Below are 19,520 nucleotides of genomic sequence, written 5' to 3' on the forward strand. Positions count from 1 at the left end.
CTCAAACTTTTAAGCAATTAGCTCAAGATGAAGGTCCTGCGCATCGTCTATCAGCTATCGCATTAAACAGAGACTTTTACGTCGATGATCTTCTCACTGGTGCAAAGACTCGAGCAGAAGCTGCAGCTTTACGAGAAGATCTTATTGCATTATTAAAAAAGGGCCGTTTTCTTCTTCCAAAATGGGCATCAAATGATAGCTTTTTAATAGTTGATTAAAATATGTCTCTTAATCCTAATGCCGAGGTTGGCAGCCTTGAGCTGATAGTATCAATATCAAATTTTGTATTGCTCCTTATTTTTATAAAAGTTTACTTCTAATTTGGAAAATTAAATGCTAGATTTAGTGCTGTCTGGTGAAATTTAATGTTGTGATTATTTTGAATCGCTAGGATTATGTTTTCAAGGTAATGATCAACTAGTTATAGAAAACAAATATTTTGAGATTCTGAATCAGCTAATTTTACTAACAACCTGTTTACCAACTTTTAAGAAAACATCAATTTAAACTAAAAACTGCGAAATTCTGAACCTTACATATAGGCAGCACAAATTACAGGTTGTTTATTTATTTTATGGTGTGCCCGTATTTTATACACAAGTTATTGTAATTACTACATAGCACCTATATTTCTCAAGAGATGACTCAATGAACAATCGAGAAATGACTGATTTTTTTACTCCCTAGCCTAACCAAAAGAGACGAAAGAGTGGAAGTTCGTCACAATTAAATAATATGGAAATGGATAGAATTAGTATAAATAAGGAGGAACTAAAATCAATTATTGAAGAACTTCTGTACAAAACATTAAACCCAGTTAACAAGAAATTGGAAAATGTATCGACTAAGGATGGTGTAAACAGACTGAAAGAGGTTATCCCGTCATTGAGAGCAGAGAACCATTAATTAACATTAAAAGTTCAGATGTTAGAGGCTAAAGTATCTGGGATATCTGGTGAGTTAGAAGAGTTGAAAAGGAGAAACATAGTTAGAGGAAGAATGCTAGAGGACTAAGAAAGAAGACAAATGAGAAATAACCTAATTTTTAGAGGTATTCGTCATTCTGGTAGAGAGCCTTGCGTTCTAGTGATTTCAAATTTTTGTAAAAATTTTTTAATTATTGAAGATCAAGTTATGATTAATCGAGCACACCCACTTGGACTTCCAAAGCCAAATGGACCCATCACGTGCCGTGGGATACTGATATTTCTAAGATTCTGGGACAGACCAAGAAATTAAGAGGTATTGAAATTTACATTGACACAGACTATACCAAAGAAGTCAGGAAGAAAAGATCAAGACTGAGAGCAATTATGAAGAAAATAAAAGAAAAGAACAATGCGCTAAAGATAAAATTGGTCTTTGATTCAGTTAAGTACAGTTGGGACCGGAGGGATGGATTAAAGTGTGGAAAGGATAATGGTATGAATCGTTTAAAGATAGACTGGAACATCGATTTAAATTTCTTGTTTAATTCCCCAAGTAATATTAGTGATCAAGCAGAAGTGATGGATGATTCAGAGAATATAAATCACGAAAACTCCAATATCCAGTCGGGGGAATCAGGGAGAGGGATGGTGAACCAAATCTGATAGAGAGTTAAGACGTTGATATCATGGATTTGGAACAGGGAATGGCTATTGGTAATGAGAGTTGAAACACAATGAAAATACTTATGTATAACATCAAAGCAGGTTTAAAATCAAAACTTAATCAAATAGAATTTGTAAAATATGTAAGTAACTTTGAAATATTTATATTATCTGAAACGCATGTAGAAACTGTATTTACTGATAAGATTTTTAATAATAGATATAAGTTAATATATCTCACAGGCAGCTGTGAGATTTTCCCATTTTGGTAGAGCGAGTGGAGGGTGGTTGTGTGGTGTTAGTCATAAGATACAACATAAGTTGAGGGAAGTGGATGGTCAAATGATTATAAATATAAAAGTAGGTGATGAAAAAGTAAGCATTATTCCAGCGTATGTAAGGCCAGGAGAGTACTGGCAGGAGTGTTTTGAAAATGTTTAAAGGGTTTTAGTAGAAAATTTAGATCAGAATATTGAAAATAGTTTAGTTGTAGGTGATTTTAATGCACGGTTGGGAGAGAAAGGAATTCTAGCTGATGAGCTTGATGAAGATGGGGTAAACAGAAGGACAAGCTTGAGTGAAAGGAGAGTTTCTAAAGATAAGTTGATTAATCATCATGGGAAAAACGTAATTGGACTATGTGACGACTTTATTTTTTTTTATTTTGAATTGTGAAACCAAAGGTGATATAGAGGGGGAGTACACATTCTTGGGGTCGTTAGGCAGTTCTGTCATTGATTTTACATGTGTATCAAGACCGATGTTAAATTTAGTAGATAATTTTTTTATAGGTTGTCAATATTATTTTGACCATATGCCTCTAATAGTGGAGTTGACCTGGCGTTGAGTTGACAATGGCGGTCAGAGATCAACTAGTAAAGTTTTGCAGTGATTCCTAAAATTACTTGGACCCAAACTGATTCAGAAAAATATAAAGAAAGAATGTACTACAGCAATGTATAAAAAAGTCAACACATAAGGGAGAATGTAAGCTTTTATGGCAATGGAGAAGTGTAAACAAAGCCAACAATGGTTTGATGGTAAGTGCGCAAGAAAGAGCAAGCAAGTAATGTCATATCTCAGAGTATCTAGAAAAATTAGCTCAACTTATGCAACGAACATATACAGGCACGTTAAACAGGAATACAAGCACCTTTGTGACTTTAAAAAGAAAGAATTTTATAGGAATGCTGTATTGAGTTTAAGAAATACAAAAAGTTCAAAAGAACTTTGGAAGGCTGTTAGTATAAGTTTGGAAGTTTGGCTATTGGGGAAGGTGTTAACTTAAACATTTTACTGCAACATTTTGCAACACATTTGAATACGGAGATTACAGCAGATCCTGTGTTGTATGCAGAACCGTTTATCATCAATCAACATTTAGACCGGCCATTTAGTATGCAAGAACTTCAAATAGCATTGGATTCTTTAAAACCAAATAATAAAACATATAAAGTGCAGAAATTTATCGATGTATAAGCTTCTTAAATGCAGTAACCAAACTCATTGCGGCATTGACTTTAACCAGACTTATCTCGTGGGTACAAAATAATAACATTTTAAATGAGTTCCAGGCAGTATATATAACCGGTTATTCAACTATAGACAACATTTTTAATCTTACGAGTATAGTAAAAATCCAACATGCACGGGGAGTAAAAAATGTTTATACATTTTTTGGGGTCTTTAGTGCTGCCTTTGATACAGTTGATCGGCGGGCCCTTTTTTACAAGTTGAGTCACTTATGATTATCTACTAAAGTGCTGAATTTGATAAAAAGTATGTTCACGAATACAAAATCGGCAGTCTGGTCAAGGGAAGGTCTGACTGTATGGTTTGACTGTAATGTAGGAGTGAGACAGGGATGTCTTTTAAGTCTATTACTGTTATCGCTTTTCTTGAGTGACCTACATAAAGCATTGGGAGGCGGTTTGGAGATAAATGGTTTGGTTATAAGACTTTTATTATATGCAGATGATTTGGTTTTGATGGCAATCAATCCGAAGGTGCTACAGCGGATGATTAATGAACTGGAAAAATACTGCAGGATGTGGAATCTAAAAATAAATTTAGATAAATCCAAAATTCTTGTATTCAGAAGAGAAGGTGGTATGATCAGGGAACCTTGGAAGCTGAATGATCAAGTATTAGAGGTAGTGAATAACTATAATTATTTGGGAATGATACTAAATTTTATCTAAAAAAAGCGCCAGCGTTTGGCAAAAGTGGCGATTCACACGGCTTGGAACAGTTTAGTGTCTAAAGCTGATATACTCTTTTTGGCTAAAGTAACAGTGTATGAGTCGGTGGTAAGATCAATTTTGACTTATGGCTTTTTAAGACCCCATACTTTTTTACATGAGGTGGAAATAATCAGAAGATTTTATATAAAAAAATGTTTTCTTGTTCAAGGTATTGTCCTAATTTTATGTTAGATTTGGAGATAGGTATTGCTAGAGTCAGCCTATACACGATGAATTTACATAAAAAAATATGTTAAAAAAATACTATGATATTCGAGTGAAAGGTGGCCAAAATTTCTTTTGAAAGAAATGATGAGAGCAAGGTGGAAAGATTGGATAAGTTAGGATTGGATAAGATAGGACAAAATTTAAAAATATTTTATATCAACTTGTTTAGCAATAGACGCTACTTGTTTAGCACATGGAATGAACAGAGTTGCGGAAAAAATTATAAAAAAGTTTTCTTTTGTAAGCTCCCTGATATTAAGCATAAAAAAGTATTCTTCAAATCTCCTATAAGAATTCAACTTTATAGAAATGCTTCCAGTATTCCACTTCCATCAGGAAGTGGGAAACATTTTTTTCATTTTTTTTTTTTTTTCGTATATGCGTGAATTATTTTAATTTATTTTCTATTATACGATACAGTTAATGTTTGGGTATGTCACCTTAAAATACACTGTTCTAGATAATGAATTATTAGTTTTTGATTGTTACAAGGTACGGTACGTACACAATGAACCAAAATATGTTGAGACACAATGAACCATGGTTCATTGTGTAGCCTTCCAATTTTTTAGATTGATTTTTGTTTTCAGGATGGGTCGCATTAAGAAAATGGAAAGAAAGAAAGGCGCACATACTGTTGATCAAATAAAGGCAGCATTGGACTTAGTAACCAGGGGTATGAGTATGCGGAAAGCTGCAGTAAAAAGTAATTTAGCGTATCCTACATTAAGGCGAAACGTAAAAAACAGAAAATCTGGTCCAAACGAAAACGTAAGATTTGTCCCCAACTATGAGACGAACATGATTTTCACAAGTGAACAAGAAGATGCTCTTAAGACCTACTTGAAGACTTATGTTTTATGGATTGACGTCTATTGAATGTAGAAAGGTTGCATATCAAATGGCTCAAAGGAATAATATCAAAATTTCTGATTCCTGGAAGAATGCAGAAATGACTGGCAGGGAATGGCTCCGAAGTTTTAGGAACAGGCATACAGATCTGTCACTGAGGAAATCAGAGCCGTGCATCCTGGCACGTGCGACATCATTTAACAGAGATAATGTTAATCGCTTTTTTAACAACTTATATGCTGTAATAAATTGGAATGGCGCTTTTTCTGACGGCAGAAGAATTTACAACTTGAATGAAACTGCAAGCACAACGGTGCAAAAAAGGCAGAAAATATTGGCACCAAAAGAGAACAAGTGTTTGGGTAAAGTCACCAGCGGTGAGAAAGGGATGCTAGTAACAACGTGCAGTTTTATATGTGCCGGTGGTTATGCTTTACCTCCAGCAATAATTTTTCCGCGGAAAAATTATAAGGATTTCATGTTAAAAGGCGCTCCCACTGGCTCCTTAGGCCTTGCTACGCTGACAGGATGGATGAATTCTGAGTTATTCATAGAGATAATGAAACATTGCATTAAACATAGCAGAACCTCTCCTGATAACCCATCAATTTTAATATTCGATAATCATGAATCTTATTTATCCATCGAAGCCTTAGATTTGGCAAAATCTGTAGGAGTTAATATTGTAACTTTGCATCCCCACACATCGGCTAAATTACAGCCTCTTGACGTTGGTTTATACACGCCATTTAAGACGTGTTATAACAGTGCCACAGAGTCATGGCTTCTAAGAAATCCTGGTAGGCCGCTATCTATTTATGACTTAGCTGAATGTATTGGAGTAGCACACAGCCGTTCCATGACTCTTACAAATATAGCCCATACCTTTAACAAATGCGGTATATATCCCTCTGATCGGGATATCTTTACAGACCAGGACTTTTTGTTAAGTGAGGTAACAAACAGATCATGTCTAAATGATGAAAAATCTAATAATACAAGAGACCTTCACGGAGGTGAACATAACGATGAAATCACTGTGCCAAATGAAAATGACAGTTCTGCAGCTAATTACATTTAATCAGAAAACCCCGAACATACAGAAAGTCAAGCAGGACCATCATTTATTCCACCACAACAATTTATGCCATGCATTGAAAGCCCAACCTCGTCAAAATAATAGAAAGAACAGAAAAAGTAAAAAAAGTATTATTGCCACAGATACACCAGAAAAAAACATTCTTGAAGAAGAAAGATTGCAAGCTAAAAGAAAGAAGCTAATAAATGAAAATAGACAAGCTAAGAAGAGAGTCCAATTTGTTAATGACGATAATACAAATTCAGAGGAGGATGAAATAGATATTTCCCTTGAGAGTGACAGTGATAGTGGAGAGTATGAACAAGATCTTCCTGTTTTAAATCCAAATTTGTTTAGTATCCAAGGTTTTAACCCTAACGTAGAAGATTATGTCCTCGTAGAATTTCATCCACCAAAGTCAAGGGTATATTTTGTGGGGAAAATATTACAGATAGAACAAGATGGGAATATAATTGCATATCATTTTTAAGATTTAAAGATAAATATAGTGAGCAGTTTGTTATGCCCAATGTTCCTAATGTAGCTTTCGTCAACAAGAAAGATGTGAAATATATTTTGCCGAGACCAAAACTATGTGGCAGCACAAAACGACAACAATGCTATTTTGCGTTTACAGTGTCTTTTTCTTTATTAAATGTCAGATAGGAATTCTACCTATCTTCAGTTTTATTGTTCTTTTCAACTATTATTGTGCTTTTAAACAATAAAAATTTGAAATCTTACTATAGTTTCTGTAAACCTAATTTTTATTAGCTATGTTTAAAATAAAGTAGTTTGGTTCAATGTGTACGCAGCACTAGTTCATTGTGTACCACCCGTGGGACACAATGAACCAAAGACACTTAAAAGAAGAAAACCATATTAACTCAAAAACATTAATCTTTATTGATGATCAAATTATGTGTAATAGATTACAAATATGTGTTTCTGATACTCGTACAATTTTGTGTTTCTAGGTTAAAAGGAGACTGATCTAGACAATTTTAAGTTTTGGATGGTTCATTGCTGAACACATGACCCTATATTGTTTTGTAATTATTAAAATATACATTAATTAATATACCATTATTAAATATATGTTTTCATTGACAGTATGTATATTTTCTAAAAGAATTTCTAAAAATTTCTAAAGAATATAAGTTCTAAAAGTATAAAGTACATTTTCTAAAAGAAATGCATATTTAATGCATATTTATGCGTATATTTTTCACTTTTTTGCATATTTGTTTTAGTCTACTTATGACTAATAGTAGCTTAAAAACAAGATTGATTAGTTTTAATTGTTTATTTGATTTTAGAACTATCTAAAAAATTATAAATATCACAATAATTTTTCTAATTGGAACACATCTTCAAATCGTTAAGCACAACTCTCTTCGACCTTCTTGGTATTATGGTTTTGATTAACTTCTAAAAAAAGATCAAATGACTATTATATAAAGTTACCGTTCTGTTATATTTATCAAAAAATAAGTCTTACCTATTGGTTTTGTTCCGCTAAAAATGTATTTTTCTATAGTTATAATTGGAGATTCAAAAGCTAAAGTCCAAAGGAAAGACCATACGAAAGTTTCAATGAAATACCCGCAAAATAGGTAAAACTAAAACAAAAAATATTTTAGATTTTTATATATATATAAATGTTGGTTTGTCTGCTTTTCGATAACTAAATGATGAAGGTATTGAATAATGCCATGTTTCTTATTCGTTTCTGTAGCTTTTTGTGTATTTTTTAAGCTATATTTGCAATAAATCTAGTTTATCCGATAAGTGATATATGTTTAAAATAAAAAAGACCCTAGCAGATTAAAAAAATATATTTGGTAAGCTACTAACCAAAACGTTGCGTGGCCGGTTCCAGCTTTCGCGGAGCAGGACCTGAATTGAGTAGGGGCATTTTAAAAGAGCGGAAGACGGACTGGGTTGTGATGTCCTCAACCCCGACACGGCGGGACCCAACGGCTGATGGGGAATGCTAAAACAGATTTGTAGGACAGGTCCGAATAAGATATATCCAAACAAACACCCGCAGATTAACTGATGATATGGCAAAAGACAGCAACTATGTCATTACTGAAACAAAGCTACAGCGGAATGATTTCTGCTATTGGCTTGATAACAGACACTCACTTGTGGATCTCACAGAATTATTCAACCGACCGTGATACCGTGATCAGGCACGCAAGATGAAACCACCTGATTATTTTCCCGAGAGTCCGCTTTAAATAAATAGCGTAACACAAAAAAGTAGAGATACCATTCGATCCGGGTAGAGACCAGGAGGCAAATTGTGGTAAATTTGCGACAGGAAGAAAAAGCGAACCACAGAAGTTTCAAAGCAGAAAATCAATGAATACAGTAACATAGAACGTCAGAGGTCTTCTCCAAAGTGGGAAAATTCACATGGTAGAAAATAACTATATATAGATTAGGAAACAGATGGAATAGAAAATGCGGAACAATGAGCATACCAGTACAAGAGAATCTATTATATTTAAAACTTTTCGCAGATGACCAAGTCATTTTTGCATAAGACAGGGAGGATATGGAATATATTATAAGGAAATAAGAGGAAGAATGTGAGCTATGGGGACTCCAGATAAATATGTGTAAGACCGAATACTGATGTATTGGATCCGAGGATGCAGATTTAAAATTAAGTTTAGAAGAACAGACCATTAAGAGTTGTAAGGCTTTTAAGTATTTAGGGTCAATGATAAGCCGAGATGGTACTTGTATAAAAGATATGTTAATGAAGATAGCACGGGGAACAAACCACAAAAGCACTTTATGGAGTTATATAGAACAACGCAGATGACCAAGTCATTTTTGCACAAGACCGGGAGGATATGGAATATATGATAAGAAAATAAAAGGAAGAATGTGGGCTATGAGGACTCCAGATAAATATGTGTAAGACCGAATACTTATGTATTGGATCCGAGGATCCAGATTTAAAATTAAGTTTAGAAGAACAGACCATTAAGAGTTGTAAGGCTTTTAAGTATTTAGGGTCAATGATAAGCCGAGATGGTACTTGTATGAAAGATATGTTAATGAAGATAGCACGGGGAACAAACCACAAAAGCGCTTTATGGAGTTATATAGAACAACACTCTAACCAAATAAAACAAAAAAAGGATCTTTCAGAGCATAATGATGAATATTACCCTATACGGAGCGGAACTATGGCTAATGACAACATTATTACGAAATAAAATAAGAACAGTTGAACTGGACCTTATGAGAAGTTGTCTACAAATCACTAGAGCGGATAGAATAAGAAGAGAAGAAGTATTGAACGGAATGCAAGTAGAATGATCAATTACAAAAAGGTTGGAAAACATAGTCTTGCAGTGGTACGGGCATGTACAAAGAATGCCAGTGCACAGGTGGCCATAAAGAATATTGGACTGGGACCCGCCTGGAAGAAGAAGGAGAGAAAGACCTGCTACAAAATGGAAATGATACATAGGAAATGCTATGAGAGATAGAGACCTCACACAAGGCGACTGGGAAAATAGAGTGCTGTGAAGGACGAAAACGGCGATCTCATAATGGAAATAAGTCAAAAAAGAAGAAGAAGAAGAAGAAAAATATAAAATAACTAATAAGACAAAATATAGACATATCTGGCCTAGCAGAAATACACTGGAGATAACAAGGACATCTTAAAATGACACACCACACTATCTAGGTATTAGGATCCAAAAACACAGAATATTAAGAATAGCCAATAATAATAAACAATAGAATATAGAAAGCTATGTGTGTAGTATACTGTGACTCAAAATGAACTGCAGGCTCAAACTTCACAAATCCATATGAAAACCACAAATATTAAAAGACACCAATAAAACGTCGAATGGAATAAAAAACTAGATACATTCAGTGAAAAAAAAAATGCATGCCGCGTAAAATCCAAAAAAAATAAACACTGGATATCAGGGGAAAATCTTGGAATTGGCGTCAGAAAGAAGACTTATGCTACAACATACCATAAAAATAGGAAACATTACTCAACAAATAGCGGAGCTAAGCGAGAAAATAAAATGTATGTGCATCAAAGATAAAACCAACCTTATAAATAACATGAGTCAAGAACTAAAGCAACATTGAAATAGCCATGAAAACCATGAATTATTTAAAACAGTTGAAAATTTAGCCCCAGTTCAAGCCATAACCTAAAGACATTCAACGCCTTAAGTACAAACCGACATAGAAAGCATTGCAAAAACCTGGAAAAATTACTACTCAGAATTATAGAAAGAATTTCAAAAGATGCCAAACTACAAGAAACATGCAATCAAAGAGGGAGAACCAATCATTTCACGTTCAGAAATAAAGGAAGCTCTTAACTAACTAAGAAATAAAAAAAACGTAGACTCTAAAAACAATGGGCGAGATGGTAAAAGTAATGTAATACTGGATTTGGATCACAAGTGAATAGCCTAATGAGTGGTGCAAATCAACATTTATTCCTGTCCATAAAAAAGATCACAAACCATATACAACAATTACAGAATCTTATTTCTTATGCATATATCTTGCTACATATAATCAAGACTTCTTCTTCTCATTGCGCCGTCTCCTTTCGAAGGTTGGCGATCCAAATGGCAATTGTAGTTTTGGAAACTGCTGCGCGAAAGATCTCTGCGGAAGAGCGGTCGAACCATCTCCTCAGGTCTTTCAGCCACGAGTTCTGGCGTCTTCCTACTGATCTTTTGCCCTGTACTTTTCCTTCTAGTATAACTTGAAGTAATTCATATCTTTCGCCTCTCAGCACATGACCCAAGTATTGCATTTTCCTCTCTTTGATTATTCTTAGTAATTCTTTTAAGGCTAAATAAGGCTATAATCTAAATTAAGGCTATAATCAAGACACGGCTAAAGAAATTTCTACTTCCAGAGATAGCAGAAGAACAATGCGGATTTGTACCAGGGAAAGGAAGGCGTGAGCAGATATTGAACACCAGACAGATAATATAAAATGTGAGGGAACACAATATACCAATGCTAATCTATTTTGTAGATTATACAACCGCTTTAGATTTAGTAAAATGGTATCAACTCTGGAGTAGGTATAGTGGGAAATATGGGAGTCCTTAACCACCTAGTTGACTTGATAGAAAATCTGTATGATAAAAACTCAGCCAAAGTTAAAGTACATGTAACATATTTAAATGCGTTTAGAACAAAAAAAGAGACTAGGCAGGGCTACATGCTATCACCATGCTCACAAAACATACATACTTAATAGATAGTTAGGAAATTACGAGACAAATGAGATTGAGGAATTACTAGACTAGGCAGATGAATCAATAACTTAAGATACGCAGATGACACACATACTAGCAGCGAATGAAGTCAAAATGACTACCGAACAGCTAAGCAGGATAAGCAAAGAATTTGGACTTAAGATCAACAACGAAAAAAAATAAGGATCGTAGACAGGACAAATAATAACCTGCAGCACATACACCAAGTGGCAAATTTCGAAGTAGTAGACAGATTTGTATATTTGATGATAACCAACAATAGCGAGAGCTTCTCAGAAATCAAGCATAGACTAGCAATGGCCCTAACTGCAACAGCAAAATTAATTAAAATATGGAAAGACCGAAGAATAACAAAAAACACTAAGCTCATTTAGGTCAATGCCCTTATTTATCTATTGCTCCATACGCAGCTGAAACATGAACCTTTAAAAACGCTCAAAAAAATCAATAGAAGTAAAATCGAAGCCTTCGAGATGTGGGTCTAGAGAAGAATTCTACGGGTGTCGTTGACGAAACATAGAAATAACCTGCAAATTCTTTTGAAGAGCTTAATATAAAAGACGGACCATTCAAGAAAGTAAACAGAGCATATCAAATTACTTCGGCCACGTAGCCAAAAGAACGAGGAACATGGAACTCTTGGTAATAGAAGGAAAGGTAGAAGGCCGAAGACTGAGGTAAAGATCTTTAACAAGATAACCAGATAAAGATTCTGGTAAGAAAATCTTTACATGAAGCCGTCGATCTGGCACAGGATCGTATCCAATGAGAGGATGATCAATTTAACAATATATAGAATGTCACCATGCCCTGACAAAGGCTGAATGAATGAGGAGGAGGAAAAATCAAAACGTTATTTTCTTTTAACATTAAAGACCTTAAAACCGTAGATAAGCGAAAACAATATAGGAGCATAGAATATAAAAATAGGGCAGTTGACATCTCATCTCGTATACATATCGACAATAGATAGTCAAGCAAATAATAATAGGTTACGCCAACTATCGTAGAAACACATTTACATTTAACATTAACATTACAAACGCAATTTGGAAAAATTTTCGATAGATGACACTAATGAATCAATTCAATGGCTCACTCACCCGCATGGAAATAATAAGCGCTGTTTAGCCAACGAGGAGCAACTTATGTTATAGATTTGCTTGTTGTTTGACTTTTTCCATGTTGTCATCCAAAGGCCCTAGGAAAAGCTTCTCTTCAAAAATAAACGAGTTACCATAAGGTTACAAATTGTAAAAAAAATTAGCAATCTTTATAAAAGCTAGGTTAATTCAAAAAACGTTCAACCAAGTATTGGCTCAAAGTATTTCAAATACTCCAAATATGATTAAATTTGTACGAGTAGTATAACCAATAAATAATGTGAAAAAAGTTATACGTAAGCGTAAAATTGGAAAGCGATAAAACCACAGAGATCACCAAGTAACTCGACCACCTAGATCAAATATTGTGTTGGCTGTACAATACTAAAGACGAAAGAACCTAGCTAATAAAGAAGATTTCATCTTAAAATTGACTATGACAGATATATTGCTATGACAAGATAACAGAACTTGTAAAGTCTTATCAAAAATGCAGTTTTCTTACAAGAACTCTCTGTCTATTTTGGGTTTTTACCTAATTTGATAAAGGCATAAAGCATATTAGAACCAATTAAAATTAAAATTTTAACATTTTCTTACCTCTACGTAGTCATTAATATTAAATTTCGTCCTATTACTAAGTGCGAAATGTCCGAGAACCAAATAATGTAACAAGTACATACTATATGTTAATTTGGCTCCTACTTGAAAGATAGGAAGACATAAGATCCAATTAACAATACCTATAAAAAAGAAAATATATTTTTCAAAAAAAATCCACAAGGAAAATAATTCCTGCAACTGGCTGTATACCACGTATAACAAAAAGAGGTTAGTCTTTGTATGTGGGTATATTTTATTTTATAAAAACCCTTAAAAGGGCAACATTAAAAGCACGAACGTTTTCGGAACAACTGTTCCATCATCAGGTTAAAATACAGGTTACCATGCCTGAGCCACCAAAATATTTGGGTAAAAACCCTTTAAAATGTAATGTGTTACCAAAGATTGTACATGATGTTGATAATATTATATGATGTTTAATATTTTAATTAAATTTTACTTCAGGTAACATACACCCATGCTTAAATGAGTTCCAGTGTCCGGAAAGTAAACCTCTTCAAACGGACTTCAGCTGGTAACTCCAGCTCCAGCCATGAGTTCCAGTGTCCGGAGAGTAAACCTCTTCAAACAGTTACCAGCTGAAGTCCGTTTGAAGAGGTTTACTCTCCGGACACTGGAACTCATTTAAGCATGGGTGTATGTTACCTGAAGTAAAATTTAATTAAAATATTAAACATCATATAATATTATCAACATCATGTACAATCTTTGGTAACACATTACATTTTAAAGGGTTTTTACCCAAATATTTTGGTGGCTCAGGCATGGTAACCTGTATTTTAACCTGATGATGGAACAGTTGTTCCGAAAACGTTCGTGCTTTTAATGTTGCCCTTTTAAGGGTTTTTATAAAATAAAATATACCCACATACAAAGACTAACCTCTTTTTCTTATATTTTTCAAACGTTTTTAAGTTATTACAGCAAGATGACACATTAATATAAAAGTATTTATATAACATGACATTTATATAATATTATATATTACATTTATATTTTATACTGTGTGTCAATTTGAAGAGATACCACCCGATATAATTTCTTCCCTATAAAAAATCTAAAAATATGCAAAAACAAGTCAAATTTATTTGTGAGGGAGACATTTTGTAAACTAGTTTTCAACTAAATTACATCAACCCTCTAGCGGGGGCGGACACAACCCCCAAAATCTTTAATGTAAAGGGTGTTGAGTGACCAGAAATTTCATGTTCATTGTGAAAGGTCGATAATAATACGACAAATTTGTTAGGCTTGGTTACATATGAACCTAAAGTAATGTTTCTAGTGAACAAAAATTTTTGAATAAGTAAACGATCTGTCATTTCAAGTAATGATTTAGGCAAACTCTTCCTATTTTTGCTAATAGTAGTAGAAGTAAATTTTTAGATAAGAGTTCTTCAGATAAAGCAATGTCAGTAAAACAATAACTGTCAGTTGTAATATTTCGACCAGATCTATAAAAATGTTCTTCAAGTGTTTTGACAACTCTTGGGCCTTAGTTACGTTCAGATTTATCACCAATCTTTCCAGTATATATCTCAAAGTTGCAGCAATAAAAATCTTCCGCTTCACATAGGGTCCAAGCCTTTATACCGTATTTCTTTGGTTTACTAGGTATATAAATTAGAACGTGTTCTAAAATTTACAAGTTCCTCATCGATAGTACCAAAAGCAGATGGTTCATATGATTCTCTAAAATTTTCGGTAAATCAGCAATTTCTCGAATAGAAGCTAATTTATCCTTGGGCCTTAGGTGAAGTTAAGATTAATGTCTCAGGACCATGTAACCGATGTAGAGCCATACGTTGCCATGTTACCAGTTCCAACGGTAACTTAAACATCCTAATTTATAATAACATATAATGTAACATATCTATAAATTAATAACATTTAAAGGGTTTTCACCCATATATTTTAGTGGCTCATAGCATGTATAATTTGTTACACTGATGATGGAATTTACATTCCGAAAACGTTCTGTAATGTATTTATGATATAGCCCGTTTGGGTATTTTATTATATACCTTTTACTAAGGATTTGAAATAAAAAATTTTGCGATAAATGTTATACAGCCAGCTACAGGAACTTAGTTTCCTAGTGGATTTTAAGATCAATGTATTTAATAGTTTTAGTTTATTTTACTGAGATGTTTTTAAGTCTTTCCATATACGAGTTAGTTTTTGATAGCTGATTTACGTGCTTTTGTCATTCTGTGTTTGATTTGTTCGACACCTCTTTTGTTTTCAATAACCTAGTTAAACCTATCAAACACTTCAAAATCAGCAATTTTTCTAATTTTAAATGGATTCCGATCTATTATCATGATTTGAGTCTTTTTCTTTTTGGCGTAAGACCATATTTCCTACTTATCATGTCCATCTTATTCATTATTTAAACCATTTCCTTTTCTGTTCATACTAACATTAGCTGAATATTTCACAAAAGATTCGTGATTCTTTTGTCATCTATTGTTTTGCCACCTCTTCATTCTTGCAAGTCTTTTCTCACGATTATCTTCGTTACTATTTTGACATATTATGTTTGGAATATTTCATTTTTATTTTTTACTTCTTTCTTCTTAAGCTTGATTATCGTGCGTTGGCTATAAAATTGGCTATACTAATTTTGGTAACGGCAGCTCGGAAAAAGGATGCAGAGGATCTGTTAAACTGTTATTTTTTTACATTCAGCATCTACTAATTTTTTAATTTTTTTCTGTTCGTGGTAATCTAACTACACTTCTTTGTTTTCTCTTAATATTGCCAATTTTGTTTGCTCTGAAGTATTATGTATAGTTGCCCCTTTTTATGTGTTCTTGTTTCAGTAAGAAGAATAAAAGAGAAAGAAGAATAAATGACTTAACATTTAAAGCTTCATAAGTAACTTAGTTAAATGCTACTAATAACCACAAAATTAGGTATAATAAAAAATATTACCTCCATAGCCATGGTAACAAGAATATACTATCCAGCATAATCCAACAGCCCAAATGACTCTACTTAAGGCGTAATATAAGGTTTTGTTGGTTCTGTTAAAATACATTTCTCCATCATCAGTAAAAATAAATACTACAAACATTAGACTTAATACTATAATCCATATTAGAAGATTCAATTTCTACAAAAAAAAAAAATTAATAAACATAATTAAATTGTCAAAATAATTTTAAAAGGTTCATGATATTACTAATAATATTTTGTGATGCGTATTTGATGCCCGAAAACCTATTTTAAAAGGAATTTTCTCAGACTTTTCACCGGATAATTCTTTCAGTGTACTTATTACCGTAAATGTTTAATACCATGTCCAATTTCATTTTAGCAGCATCTCGTAGGTGCTCGCTCATATTCTTTCTCGAATTTATGTAAGGTTTCCTACTGAGTGAATACCAAAACCATAAAGTTCTTCTGGTTATTGATACTATAGAAACTAAAGACACCGATGCAGCAACCGTCACGAAAAATAAAAAATCTAATTGATAAGTCAATCGTCATATCTTTACGAGCGGTAAATTAATTATTTTTCTTTTCGCTGTGTAATTACTTTAATTAACATCTAATTAAATTATATTCTTAAAGAGTTGTTTTTACTCAAACATAAAAAAGTTTCAAATTAATTTAAAGCTTATTAAAAAAAAAAGATGATACTGGAATTTTACTTATTGATTACTTACGGAAGCATATCTTGCTTTGATTTTACCCAGAAAAGGCTCACTTTTAGCGAATCTCATAAATATCCCCATCATAATGCCTATAAAATAGTCGGGTAATCTTCCGTGTGTATCAAAAGCACTAAAAAGAGAAGAGACCAATTTTAAAATTAGTGTAATCAAAATTTACATGTAAATTAGCATGAAAGAATTGCAAGATCTGGAAATTCAAGATCTGAATATTTTGAAGCAATTACTATTTTAATGGGACTAAGCCACAATTGAAGTTTAAAATAAGTTTATTGACGTTTCAATTTCCACTTCTGAAATCGTTTTCAAAATACAAACAGTTTTTTTCAGACTGCTTTAGTGACATTGAAAGTGCCAATAGCAACAAATATTCGTATTGGACACTGCAAGATTAGGATTGGCTGGGTCAATTGCTAAATAAAGTCAGTGAAACGAGCATAAATGCTGGCGTCATGGTCATTTCGCCACCTAATGCAAAAGTGAAGTGGATCAGATCCAACCTTGCATAAAATGTAGAAAAGGATGCCACAAAGTTGTAGAATGCAGAAAGGAAGCCTGATGTGTCTTATGCATTGAAAAGAAAACCCCATAGCAAGAAGCCATGGCAACACTAGACGTAGTCTTGCTTAAAAGTGGTGCTACACTTACATTTACTAGAGAAGGAACAAGTTGTATTGTGGATCTTACTTTTATCAACACCTGCCTCGTTAAGGGGAACTGTTCTTGGAAGATATTGAATAATTATACAGCCAGTGACCGTAATACGTTACTATGAGAAGTATCTATTGAACAGAGTACCGGAAGAAGACATACGCTAACTAATACAGTTGTTTGGAGAGTGAAATCTTTGGATCCAGTTGCCATCACAGTAACTCTATCGGTAGTAGTTTGTCGTTACATTGGTGGAAGTGTTCTACGTAAAGAGTGCATAAAAACCAGAAGAGCTTCTCAGCGTGGCTGGGGACGACAAAACTCTGCAGATCTGGTGATAGAGTACAAGAACGCCAGCAGAAGATTAAATAAGGCAATCAAAGACAGCAAAAGTATTGCTGGATTGAGCTTATCAATGAGGTGGAGAATGATCCATGGGGCAGGCCATATAACGTGGTCATGACTCACCTGAAAAGCCATTCGATGTCGACACCTACATTCCCATATTCCCATTAACAAAACTTTTATCATCCTTTTAAATCCCGCCGGAATATCAACTGATGGAGGTGTGTAGTGTGTAATATAGTAGGAAATAAAGCTCCGGGATTAGATGAAATCCCAAACATCGCTTTAAAAGTAGCCATAAAAGAATCAGAGGCTATGTTCCTGGAGGTTTACAATACATGCCTCAAGGAGGGTACTTTCCCGCACATATGGAAGCAACAAAGATTGGCGTTTCTCCCAAAAGGAAAGAAACCACTAGAGGAACCATCATCTTATCGTCCGCTCTGTATGATGGATATAGCTAGTATGGTATGTTGTATGCAGATATAAGAATAAATAATCCATTAAAGAGTTGAAGCAGCAGCTAAACCGCTGCTCAACAGCAATCAGTATGGTTTTCGAAAAAAACACTCAACACTAGATGCAATTGATCCCGTCGTTAAGAGACCATCTGGCTCCGCCAACTAGAATTGCATTATGCGAGTTTTAACCAAAATGAAGGTACCGGCGTATCTAAAGAAAATAGTGGCTAGCTACTTAACTGATCGATTTTTGAAGAATAATACAAAGTCTGGCCCGAAGAAATATAAAATCACTGGAGGAGTACCACATGGCTCTCTGCCAGGCCCTCTCTTGTGGAATATTATATATGATCGGGCATATTCTAAAGCTATAATTACCAAGTGATGTTAGGCTCGTTGCATACGCCGATGTGGTGATCATCGCAAAGCACCTTAAAGAAATAAATCTCACGTTCGACATCATCCTCGGCAGAATATGACAGTGAACGAGCACGGTTAATTTAAAACTAGCGAAACACAAAACGGAGGCAGTGCTCATTACTAGTCGAAAACAGGTGGAAACCGTAACACTGGACATTGGAAAACATGAAATCACATCACAATCATTCTTTCGGTACCTGGGAGTGCTGATTGATGCCAGACTCAGCTTCAAGCAGCAATCAGAGCATGTCAGTGCTAAAGCGTCAGTAGTGAGAGCAGCCTTGTCATGACTAATGCCGAATGTAGGCGGCCCAAAAACAAAGCAGGAGGGCGTTATTTAGCAGAGCTGTGTCCTATTCGTAGAACCCCTGACTTATTTGTCGGGAAAAAGTGGATATTTTTCCGAGTTTTATTCCGTGCCGTTTGGCGATCGATGCGTATGCACGCTCACATTGTTTCTTCGCGTCACTAAAGGAATTTGTTCGATCTAACTTTTATCGACCGTCCAAATTCGATGTGTGTGCGCCTAGCGCTACGTCTTTAACGATAGTTATTTTTTTTATAAGAACTCTCGTTTTTGGGTGTTGACATTGAAACTTATTAATGTCCATTTTGTATGTGCTTTTTTGCCAAAGAATCAGTTCATAGCGAAAATATGTCTCCCTTTTAAGTAGTAGTCTGCATTTAAGAAACAAAAATACTTCTAGTTCTAACTAATACAATGTACTTACTTTTTAGCATATTCGGGAAACGATAATTTGGCAGCTATATGCACTAGCAAAAACAACAAATTTAATCCTCCTAATATTAGCATTGCTAATTTTAATCCACCGGGTGATTTTAATACTATGGATATGGGTATTAATACCAAAGGAGCAAGAATAAATAACTGCATATCCGCTGATATATACCATAGAGGGATTATGCACTAAAAATAGAAAAA

General features: G+C 34.1%; 2 protein-coding genes across 4 annotated transcripts in view; one reads left to right on the forward strand and one right to left on the reverse strand.

The window, feature by feature from the left end:
* The first annotated feature begins 4,964 nt into the window (after positions 1-4,964).
* Positions 4,965-5,996, forward strand: LOC140435782 (uncharacterized). Its single transcript, XM_072524499.1, has one exon. The coding sequence runs from the start codon at positions 4,965-4,967 to the stop codon at positions 5,994-5,996; it is 1,032 nt and encodes a 343-aa protein (XP_072380600.1).
* Positions 5,997-6,558: 562 nt separating this feature from the next.
* LOC140436792 (nose resistant to fluoxetine protein 6-like) overlaps positions 6,559-19,520 on the reverse strand; it is a 46,945-nt gene continuing 33,983 nt past the window's right edge. For all 3 annotated transcript variants that reach the window (XM_072525883.1, XM_072525882.1, XM_072525884.1), the window contains exons 8-13: positions 19,309-19,505; positions 16,695-16,812; positions 15,958-16,138; positions 12,997-13,139; positions 7,495-7,615; positions 6,559-7,424 (exon numbers count right to left, since the gene is read on the reverse strand). In XM_072525883.1, the coding sequence (XP_072381984.1) occupies positions 7,375-7,424; positions 7,495-7,615; positions 12,997-13,139; positions 15,958-16,138; positions 16,695-16,812; positions 19,309-19,505 (810 nt within the window). In that variant the 3' untranslated portion in view covers positions 6,559-7,374. The remainder of the gene's footprint in view (positions 7,425-7,494; positions 7,616-12,996; positions 13,140-15,957; positions 16,139-16,694; positions 16,813-19,308; positions 19,506-19,520) is intronic.

The sequence above is a fragment of the Diabrotica undecimpunctata genome, chromosome 3 (assembly GCF_040954645.1).
Source record: "Diabrotica undecimpunctata isolate CICGRU chromosome 3, icDiaUnde3, whole genome shotgun sequence".
NCBI classification, from domain to species: domain Eukaryota; kingdom Metazoa; phylum Arthropoda; class Insecta; order Coleoptera; family Chrysomelidae; genus Diabrotica; species Diabrotica undecimpunctata.